Genomic DNA, 11,716 nt, shown 5'->3' on the forward strand with positions numbered 1-11,716 from the left:
CAGAACTACTATGCATTGTGCTGATGAGGTGTTAGGCAGATAATATATTACCTCTCATGCGCAAGTTGCTATCTAGTACGTAGGTGAAGGTCAATTTAATTGAGTAAAGCCAAATTGATGGGTTTCTGTGTCTTCTTCTCTCAAACTTTACATGCAACTAATTGTTTCCTGTCCCTAATATCTTCTCCACAATGTTAGCAATATATCTGCATGGGACTAGAGCAATATTATATATATAATAATGCGGATAAGTAGATGACACTTTACTGTCTTATTTAAAGCGAGCCAAATTGCTATTATCGCACTTATTGATTCCCTTGGTCTCTCCTTTTGTCAAGAGGAAAGTATTTTCTTTGATGGAGGGAGATCAACAGGGTTCTAATTACTCTTTTCCACCTGGCTTCAGATTCCACCCTTCTGATGAAGAACTCATAGTTCATTACTTGCAAAACAAGATCAGTTCACGTCCACTTCCAGCTTCCATTATAGCTGAAATTAATCTCTATAAGTATAACCCGTGGGAGCTACCGAGTTTGTCCTTTGCCATGCACTTCTTGTGTTTACTAAGTCTTGTTTTGAGATTATAGTTGAGAAAAATCAATCTGTTTTTTGTTTTTGTTGTGAATGTGCAGATAAGTCCTTGTTTGGAGAGGAAGAGTGGTATTTCTTTAGCCCGAGAGACAGGAAGTATCCAAATGGATTGAGGCCAAACAGGGCTGCAGCCTCAGGATACTGGAAGGCAACTGGAACTGACAAGCCAATTCTTTCTTCTTGCGGATCAAAGCGCATAGGAGTGAAGAAAGCTCTGGTGTTTTATTCAGGTCGGCCTCCAAAGGGAGCTAAGACGGATTGGATCATGAATGAGTATAGATTGGTTGACACAATCACCACATCCTCCAGGCTAAAAGGCTCCATGAGGGTAAGTGTTCTTGTAAGTTGTAAACAAACATTTTGGTTTCTTGGGGAGAAAATAACTAGTTTAAGATAACAGGATATTTATAGCAGAATTGCTTTCAAAATGGAGCTTGAACTACACAAACTAGTGATTCCATTTGGTTTCATATCTCACTCCCAATTTTAAGGAGATATCAAACTAATTCTATGAGTTAACAATTCTTTATTTTTTAACATAAACAAATTAACTTCAACTTCATGGATACAATTTTGGCATTTCTCCTTTCACCATTCTACTAAAAACTCATAACAAAGCCTATTGAACAGCATAGTAAAGTATAATATAGATTCCATTGATGAACCGCATGGACCGGACAAGTTCTCTAAGGTATGAATTTAGAATTCAGTTTTGTGCACGTAAATTAGATTTATGGTTACTGAAATTCTATATATTAATGCTACGGCACACAAATCATTTTATACCAAGAAAAAAAATATCTAGCATTATGTTTCTACTAGGCAACGCGCGAGGTCTATTCACACTATTTTCATACGTTCTTGTGAAAATGTGATGCCCTTGTTCATAGTACATGAACTCGATGCAATAATAAGCATGTCTCTTGCTGTCACAGTTGGATGACTGGGTACTATGCCGGGTTCGACATAAAGGCTACTCTCCGAAGAATTCATGTGAAAATCAAGAGAGTCCTAATGAACTAAACTTGTCTGCAAAACTACCAAGGAGTGAAGAATACCCAACAAACATGAACTGTCGGGCTGACATGATCCCTGATTATCAATACAAAGACTATCAAATCATAGCCTCTATTCTTGTTGGTGGACCTATTCCTCCCACTGAAAGCATGCCAAACCTTAGCTTTAAGGGCTGCAAAGGCAACAATGTAGTTTCAGTTTATGAAGATGATTTCACTAAAGTGAATTCTCAAGCGACAATTCCTTCTTTGGAAAGTTATTTCAACCCACTGACAAGAAAATCCAGTGAAGATGAACAGTATGGAAATCTCATTTCTTTTAACAGGAAGTTCAACACTGAGAACAGAATGGATGGATCCACTAGCAAAGTGTTGACCAGTAGAGAATTGAATTGCTATAACCAAAACCAGTCTCAAGATGACATTTTCAATGTGAACCCACCAGATCCTAGCATCAATTTTCAAGAGCTAAACGAATTAGACTTTTCGGGAAGGTACCATCAGTGATGAAGGTATTTATTAGTATAAGACAGTCAACGTTCCTTTACTTCACAGGTAGATTATCATGAACTATACAACTTAAGACGTAGAAGTAACCGGAAAGATGATATAGGTCCTCAATATTCAGGCGAATTATTGCTGTATTTCTTTATGTATGAAATAGCTACATATACAAGTTTCCATGTATTCATGAAATTCCTTGTAAACAATGTAAATAATGCTCCAGGCAACTAGCTTCTTGAGCGTGCCCTGTGTCAGTTCAACTAGAACTTTATCCTATACCTAGTAATTATAACGTGTAGATACAATTTGTATTTTGTATTTTGCATCTCTCCAACCTACAGGAGTTGCGTGTTATTTGAAAAGCATATTGAAGTACTAAGCCTGTTTGTCATTGTTATCTACCCCCTTCCATTACAAACACTTCAGCAATGAATCAGCATATATCATCATGAACTTCACGTAAATGTGTGTGTGCGTGTGTTTGTGTGTGTGTATATATATATATATGCACATCAAAACTTTTATATTGCACTTTGCACCTGTGTTTCAGCCATTGTTTTAACATAAATGGTTGATTGAGCTAATACTTAATAATAAAAAGTTGCTTATGACTTATGAGAGGTTATGGAAGAATGGAGTTAAAAGACAGACGTGCCTCAAACATCAATCTTCTAACTAGTATACAGAGACTTTCATTCTAAGAGAAATAGTAGGCAAGATTTATAGAAAAGAGTGATGACATATCAAAGTGGCCATTAATACATCAAAGAATTACAAACACATTGGTATAATATATGTTGCCATTCTCCAGCAGCTGAACCATGATGTAATATTGGAAAATTACACTGAAAGCCCTTGATAGCGCAAGGATGTAATAACATATTACAAACCAGTACAACAAGGGAAAGTATTAAAGATCAAGTCACCTCATAGCACTGAAATTAAGAGAAGATATTGTGTTAACCAGGAGAATAAAGAAAGAGTACAGAATTAGCATAAAATAAATAAATATAAACATTCTTGGCATGTTTTGTTATGATGAATAAAATAGTAGCTGAATATTTATTGTATCAGAGAAACAGACAATATGGCTTATTCCTGTTAATTGAATCAACTAAAGAAAGTGCATCCAATGTCCCACCATCATAATAACATGGTCAATTATACGCATGTAACAGAATTTATCATACGACTCAGCAAATTGAAGTAGAAAAGGCTTTCCAATATTATAGTGCAAAGCACATGATGATAATGAGAGTATGGGACTAGTATTACTGCTGCAATCAATGCCAAAGCACTTCATAATTCACAAAAACGGGTATCTAGGCTGGGGACATGACACAAAATCATAGATAGATGACCTCACTTATTTCTTCAAAATGGAGCAAGCAACAAATATCCCAATTCCTAAACTGGAAGTTCAGCATGCAATGCATATATATTTATAGATCTAACATCTTTCTTGTTTTTGAGATCAATCTAGAATGTTGCTTTCGATGCAAGAAAGGAAGTAGTGTGCTTAAAAGCAGTCACGATAAGTAGTCTTGTAAAGTACACAAATGAGTAGTGGTATTTCATGTTAGAAAGCATGTGAATCAAGCAGCTGTTTGCAGAGTTCAATAGTAAAAGCAAATTAATAACGGATCCAGTAAATTTTGGACAACAAAATCAAATGTTTTTGTCACTGACCATGTTTCAATTTGAAGGCTGGGAATCAGGCATAGGACAAAGGACTTACTTGTATAAATACAAAAAGATTCCAAGAAGAACACAGAGCAGAACAATGTCGATGCAGAAATTTCGACTAGACCTTATCTGTAGAGGAAACAAAAATTGCAATTCAATGTAAACTTAAAATTTCCGCAGAAATGAGGAGAGTGCAATTAATCACATCAATTACCTCGGTGAGAGTTTTCTTCAGCCTTACGTTTGTGTTTCTGACATCAGCTGCTGCTCTATCCACCTGTATAATCGTGCCACACACAAATGACACGATACGATTTTTTGAAAACTATCTATCTGAACATAGAAAAGCAAGACAGAATAAATAACTATTTTACCTTTGTGTCAATTTCATCCATTAAGGGAACTTGCCGATCAATTTCCTGAGCATAGTTGGGGGGGGGGGGGGGGTATATGAGAAAATGATTATCCTCATAAAATCCAACATCTTTCAACAAAATTCCTAATCAGAGCTAGATGCACAACACAACAAACCTCATTCATTTCATGTGCCAGATCCTTCAAGGTATCCAATCCCTCTGATATGATATCAAGTCCTTCATCCTGTACAAATTAAAATTTGAATCATCTTAAGATTGTACGTAGATCAGCCAGTGGCAAAATAACATAAAATGATTATAAACATAATTTAGCAATTAACGTAGACAACAAGGTAATTGAAATACTGAAGAAATCTTGCTTACCTGTTTCGTCCTGCGCATCTCATACTCTTGTCGAAACTGACTGGATTCTTCACTTTGCTGGAAATAATCACTGCTAAGATGTCCCTCTGAGGTTGGGAATGAAAGAGAGTCAGTATTGAAACATAATTCAAATGCATTTAATATAAGCAACGCCAATGACCTGATGAATCAAACTTGATATGCGGCTGAGATGAGGTAGCGGTCCATCCTGCAGTTTGAACAGCAGCACCAGAAATACCATCTGGTATTGCTTGGATTCTCTCTGGCAATGCCAGAACAAGATCCTGTCGAACGGCCATGTCCTCTTTTGTGAGACCTTTAACCTGTTAATGATAGTTTTAGATTTTGAAAAGCAATCAAAACCTTGATTCTATAATTGCTAGTCAAAGATAACATAGAACAAAAAGACACAAGCAAACTGAAGCAGATTAAAAAATCTTCTTTTGAAAAATATATTTAAATAGCATTGGTTTTTATATGCACCCTTTTCAGAGAAAGACAATTTTTTAGTGATTTGTTTGGTTTAGTAATGTAAAGGCACAGGGTTTTAAATTATTTTTGTTTTAGCATGTATTAGTTAAAGACTTGTTCTTAATATGATAAAAAAAAAAAAAAAAAGTGAAGAAACAGAGCACTCAAATGTTCACCTTCTTGTGCATCAATTTGCGGAGTTTAGGAAGCTCGTCCATGAGTCTACCTTTGGTTCGACGAACCTCTGCATTCAAAGCCGCAGCAGAAGCCCTGTTCTTCTCCGTGGAGGCAACCTCCGATTTCTGAATTCAAGTAAACAACACGTCAACGTCATTTTCAACAACAAAAGCAAAATGAAGGAAGGAGAAGAAAGAAAGGGAAGAGAATGGAACATTGAGAGCAGATTGAATGCTGGAATCAACAGCGGCGTAGAGGCGAGCGAAGAGATCATCGCCATAGGCATTGAGCTCGCGCTGCTTATCGATGTCGTATTTCTCATATTTGTGGCATATGTCGTCCACGCGGAAGAGAATGTCGATGACGGACATTGTTGTTATGGTTTCTCCTCAGGTTGTTGTTTTGAGGGGGGAAACTCTGCAAAATAAGGAGTGGTGAAGTGTGTACGCAGAGAGAAAGCTAAGGTTGTTGGCTTGTGATTCTGGCACAGTTCGTTACTCTGCACTGTTCCATCTCAAATGCAAACGAGGCGTTCAGCGCATAAAACGCATACAACAGCGTGTCACTTCCTTTCTCGCCATGGTCACAACTTTGCCTTTCCTTTCTTTCTTCCAAAAAAAAACTTCACTTCCTCTCAACTTCAAACCTATATATAACTAACCAATGCTCCATTCCTATTTGATATGATTACTCTTAATGTTACCTCATTTTCAATAAGTCAATGCTAATAAGATACTTTTACTATTAAAATTTATATGGATCTCATAAAATAATAAATAAATAAGTGAAATTCACATTGTATTCGTATACATTTTACCTAATAATAAAATATATTTCAAAAACAATGTAGCGTTCCAAAATTGAATCTAGCCGAAGAGATTAATCTTACAATAATTAATGTTCAAATTTTTACTATGAAAAATATTTACATTTAGTGTTTAATTATGTTTCAAACATGATTAATTTTAAAAAAAAAACATACATGGGAACTAAAAAGAATAAAAAATCACAAACATATTAACTTTTAATCACTTTCTTCTTTTGTTTGTTTCATAAAAATATAGTATTTCAACTATTTATAATATTTAAAAGGGTTTAATATTTTTTTCTCCTAAGTATTTTCAAATTTTCATTTTTAATCTTTAATATAAATTTTGACTCATTAATGTTCTTGATTTTTTTTCATTAACATTTTTATCTCTGCTTTTGATTTTGCCGTCAAACAGTTACATATGCGTACACGTATTAATTTTATTATTATAATTTTAAGCATCTTGACATCTTGTAGCAATTCATTTTTTATTTTGGAAATTTATCTCTTACTAGCTCCAAATCAATCTATTACTTTCTCAAATAATCTAACCCCAATTCAACCAACTGAGAAATCTAAACCGAAACAATTCACTCCCAAAATTACAAGTTTGCCACGTATGCACCACAATTAATGACATCTACTGCATTTTTAAATGCCTAAATTTAAATACCTAAAAATATATTTAAGCTTAACTTTTGGTTCTTTCCGGTCAAAATCTTGGTTTTTCGTAGACGCAAAATTTGGAAGAAAAGCTTTGGACCTACAACATGCATTCTACTCCCTAGAATGATGGTAGAAATCATCAATCTGGAGCTGTTTTAATTAAAATCGCTCCATTGATTCAGTTTAATTAACGCAAGATTAGGTTCCATTACAAAGCTTTTTATGTGATATGCTCTGAAATCATTTCTGCAGACTAAAATCACATAATTCACAACTTGTTTTCCGAACATACACCAGCAAGGAAAAATAAAAATAGAAAGCAAACTAGCATTGATAACATCGAAAAAAACTTTGATCAAATTAATAACTTGTGCAAAAGAAACCATCAAATTCCTTTGAGAAAAAGGAACAACAGCAAACCTAGCTCATTAATATACATACACGATTAAATAAACGACACAGATCGATGTTTATGGCCAAAGCCAAAATTAACCACGGTAAGTAGACAGTCAACGATTTGATTCCACAGCTACAACAAAATAGCAAGTGTTAACAAAATTACGGAATTAAAAACCGAAACCAAAGCGATCGGATGCGGATCAGAACTACAAATCCAAAAGAGGATCGTAAGATCAAACGGTGCCGCCAGATTTGGAGCGGTAGAGTTTGCCGAACACGTGGAGCGCGGTGACGAAGCCGATGAAGCAGAGGCTCATCACCAGCACCACCGTCGGCGAAATCTTCAGCCCCGGAGCATCGTCCGTGTAGAACCTCAGCATGTTGCTGCTGCCGCCTCCGACGCCGGTGCTGGCGGAGCTGTTTCCTCCGCCGAGACGGCGGCGGCGCATGCCAGCGGTGGCGGCGGCGGAACCGCGGGGAGCCATGCCTGCTGGTCCTGGTCGCGTGGCTGTTGAAGTGGAGGACTGAGACTGAGAGGAACCTCTGGCCATGACGCAAAGATGAAGGAAGAAGGAAACAGAGGAATTGAGAGATACAAGGCGAAAAACAAATTTGGGGTAGGAAAGAAAGAACAAGGGTTACAAAAAATTAGAATGAATACATCAAGATTGGTATTTATCCGGGGTTAAAAAATTAAAATATCATAACCAATTCGTCCTAGAGTCATATACATTAAAAAAAAAAAGTCATATACATTTTAACAAGAATTTTAGATTAAATAACGGATAAGATAATATCAATTATTGTAAAAAAAAATTATCCATTTTAATGTTTTTTTTTTCATTTTTAATTCTTGAAAACATTTAAATTTAAATATTAGTCCATATAAATTTTTTACCTTTCAATTATAATTTATATAAAATTTTTACTTTTAATTTAGTTCCTAAAAATATTAAATTCTAATTTTTAATCCATAATTAATGTTTGTCTTACTTTAGTCACTATTAAAATATTTAATATTTAATCATGAAAAAATCAATAAATATTTCAATCAATAATATATATTACTCTCATCTTTATTTGATTCGTCTCATTAATATTATCGCATAATATCATTTAAATCATCATTAAAAAATAATGATGAAACTAAAAGTAAAATATGTGACCTAGACATCAGTCACACTTGGATTAAACTAAAATACTTTTTTTCGGGTATCCATGAAGTCTCATAGGAGTTTCTCTCACAGTAATAATAATTGGTTCAAATTAATGACCCACCATAGTTATGCAGGTGCACATCGATCTCTTAAGTCATACGCAGCAGTATTTAACAGGAATTTGCCTACAATAGCAAGATATTCAGTCATAAAATACTAGCCATATCATAAATTTTTTATTTATTAATGGCTTAATATAGTTTTAAAAATAATTAGTCGATATGCTAATATTTTATATAACCATGTATTGGTTTGTATCAAATATTGAATTTTAAGAAAAAAATCTTTACTAAAGTGTTCTATTCCCAAAGTAATTAAGTTAATTTATACTACTACATGAACTAAGACGCTTCGTGTGTGTATATATATGATTATAACTTACAAGGAAAACGAAGTTAAAAGAAGAGTTCATTTGAGTAACGTTCTCCGACGATCGATGTTGAAAAAGTACAAGAAAGAACTTATGAAAGGCGAATTCTGCAGTATGTAATTAAACAGAGGAATTAAGTATGTTAGTATGTTATATATGTACATGCAGAAATGGAATTGAAGATGTATCTGCTTTAGAAGAGGTTGTGGTTGGGTGGACCATGGTGCATGGCACGAAGGCGGCGTATGGTACGGTCATGGTTGCTAATGTGCTTCTGATCATCAACACGGTCATGACTTAATGAAAGCCACAGGAGCATCACCACCACTATCAAGCACAGCATCACATTAACATACCAATGCTGCAACATTTTTTCTCTACTCTGTCGGTGTGTGTAAACCAAACACAATAACGTAATATATATTATGTGTATGTGATATGTCTAAATTGAAAAAGAGGGGCGCCGCCTGGATTTTATCTTTGGTCTGATACCACTACTCAGCTGCCTCTGGTTTTCCTTTTCCTCTATCTTCACAGGCTGACCATGCCACGCCATCACCTTCTAATAAACCCATTTTTTCTTCTAATTATACACTTACCAATGATAATTTAGGCTTGCATTACATTTCCTTCTTCTTCTTCTTTCATTGAAGTCCTAATTGTTCTTCTACTTAGATAACTTGAAGTTTTATATTATTGTGTATGTTTTTCTTATTAATTTTTTTTTATAATTATATTTTGAAAATAATATTTATATTATATATATATATATATAGTGTTAAATTTTTAATATGTAGGAAATCAAAAGTACACATATGTTTACTAATATTAAATAAATAATGGTTTATTTAATACTATAATCATAATTATAACTTACCTTTTATTTCATGTATAAAATCGTGTTGTTTTAAATAATTTTTTGTTATAATATCACATTATTTATTTAGTATTAATAAAATGCGCACTTTTTGTCCTTCACACATTAATGTTATATATAATATATTTTTATACATATATCGAACAAGTTAATTATGTACCTTAATGATTCTCAAGTTTGTTTTAAACCAAGGAGTCTTGGCATTTTTAATGGTTCTTGTGTCAATTTTAGTGGTTCTCGTGTGACAGACTAGACCATACATATTTCATTATTTAGCAGATTTGGTTCTTCTTTTCAATTGGAGCCTCCATTTCTTGTATTCATGTGCTTAGAAGAAGCAAAATCACGGCCAATCCATCTTCACTCTATTCAAGTTTTCTTTTTATCCATGATTTCCTTCCTTTGGCATTGTTGGTTTATGCCTCTTTTGTAAATTTTGTTGGTCGTAGTTAGTTTGGACTTCTAATCAACTTATTTATAGAAGAAAAATAAAACAAGAATGGGACCTTGGATTCAAACCTCACATCGATCATTTTTTTTTTCATTTTCTAAACCACACATTCTCACCACATTAGCATCATGCTATTAGTCACAACACGTCAGTATCAGACAACTGTGTTAGCGCCACGTGCACCACCTCATCAGCATTACATGGCCATATATTAAGAGAAATTCTGACTTTGGAAGGTTAACTTGGGAAATTCCTACAACTCTGTATACAAATAATACATGGAAGATCTAATGCCTTCAAAGATTCACATTTCATAAAAAAATTTGATAGACTTTCATTATAATTATAAAAAAAAAAGTATGCCATCAACCAATTAAATCAATTTTGTATAACTTTTTAAATAGTAGTTATCAAAGTGAATAAACTTATAATACATAAAATTATGATCGATGACATTATAAAACAATTTAAAATTTAAACTATTGGTGAATATAGTATTTTCTCTTTATAAAATTTGTAGTCATCTTTTATCAAAAAAGAATTATTTCTTGTATTCAATATCAATCTCGTGTTGACTCAGATCTGAACCCACAAGAGTCGAGTTGGACTCATTGACATTTTGTGGTGAATCATGATCCAGGTGGCCCATTTCCATTTCATGGTGATGAATAGAACTAGAAGATAAAGCATTGACCTTGGACTTATGGTGATGCGAGATGCAGGATAGGGGTGAATCAAAATCAATCTCATAGGGATGATTGGGTTGAGACATAGGTTAATTTGCAATTTGGGGTTGAGGGTGAAGATGAAGGGATTTGCGATTGCAATCAACGATTTTGTTTTACATGTTTCTTCGCAGTGTGGTGCCAATTCCTTAGATCTCTAGCTACTCTTTCATTGATTATGGTTGGTTTTATTGTTGAACCCATCTGTTATCATCCACAACCAATCAAATTTTGTTCATTCTTAAATCCTATCTCAGAAATTTAAAAAAAAAGTTAGTTCATACATGTTTACAATTTAAAAGAAAATATAAAAAAATGCAGATTTATTTTAAAAGAATATGAACTATCATGCAGAGTGTTGGTTTTATCTAAGTTTTTTGCATTGTTATGCAAACAAATACGAGAGCATAGAGAGGAAGAGTTACGTAGCTGCAAAGGAATTGAACGAGGACCCTGCCACATCATCCACGTTAGTCGTATGCAATTAACTTGAGACTAATATTGGCAAAGTTTTAATTAGTATGAGTTAGATAAGTATGGATTTAGAAAAAGGGACAAACCCATTGAGACTTTGATCACCGAATCCTCTGTTTGGGAATGGAAAGAGGATTTTATCCCAAATTGAAGCTGAAAAAAAAGAAAAAGTTCCATCATAGCATTCATTTCAGATGAGTAATTAAACTCAATAAAAAAAACAAGACAGTGTCATTCATCAAGGATAAAAAAATGCGAATACAAATATAGTAATGGCATTTATTCAGATTACAATTGCATTTATGTAGAAATATAGCAATAGCATTTATGTATTTTACCGTGGAAAATTAATTTCGTTTTCAATGACCTGAGTAGTAGCAATCCCGAAACTTATTTTGCTCGACTTACCGCAGTCCATGAAAAGTAGGCAAGCTGAAAAGCATTCTGTTCCAATGAGCACGCGCAGAAAAGAGACATGTAAAACTTAGATTAGTAACTAAGTTAAGAATTTACATTGATTGATGTCGTTGCTCTGAAAAAG

The 11,716-nt window shown here is 34.0% G+C and overlaps 3 protein-coding genes across 3 annotated transcripts; 1 reads left to right on the plus strand and 2 right to left on the minus strand.

Annotated features, from left to right (window-relative positions):
• Positions 1–288: 288 nt before the first annotated feature.
• Positions 289–2,510, plus strand: LOC114375720 (NAC domain-containing protein 68-like). The gene is made up of 3 exons (XM_028333573.1): positions 289–531; positions 633–919; positions 1,527–2,510. The coding sequence occupies exons 1-3, from the start codon at positions 357–359 to the stop codon at positions 2,112–2,114; spliced, it is 1,050 nt and encodes a 349-aa protein (XP_028189374.1). The 5' UTR covers positions 289–356; the 3' UTR covers positions 2,115–2,510.
• Positions 2,511–2,733: 223 nt separating this feature from the next.
• LOC114373706 (syntaxin-71-like) lies at positions 2,734–5,844 on the minus strand. The gene is made up of 9 exons (XM_028331224.1): positions 5,401–5,844; positions 5,185–5,310; positions 4,698–4,860; positions 4,538–4,623; positions 4,329–4,397; positions 4,172–4,216; positions 4,012–4,074; positions 3,850–3,926; positions 2,734–3,046 (listed from the first exon to the last, which is right to left on the minus strand). Exons 1-9 carry the CDS (start codon positions 5,554–5,556, stop codon positions 3,034–3,036), a joined length of 798 nt encoding a protein of 265 aa, XP_028187025.1. The 5' UTR covers positions 5,557–5,844; the 3' UTR covers positions 2,734–3,033.
• A 1,148-nt stretch (positions 5,845–6,992) lies between these two features.
• On the minus strand, positions 6,993–7,763 carry LOC114374307 (protein transport protein Sec61 subunit beta-like). Its single transcript, XM_028331938.1, has one exon. The coding sequence runs from the start codon at positions 7,610–7,612 to the stop codon at positions 7,295–7,297; it is 318 nt and encodes a 105-aa protein (XP_028187739.1). The 5' UTR covers positions 7,613–7,763; the 3' UTR covers positions 6,993–7,294.
• Positions 7,764–11,716: the final 3,953 nt, after the last annotated feature.

The sequence above is a fragment of the Glycine soja genome, chromosome 11, assembly GCF_004193775.1.
Source record: "Glycine soja cultivar W05 chromosome 11, ASM419377v2, whole genome shotgun sequence".
NCBI classification, from domain to species: domain Eukaryota; kingdom Viridiplantae; phylum Streptophyta; class Magnoliopsida; order Fabales; family Fabaceae; genus Glycine; species Glycine soja.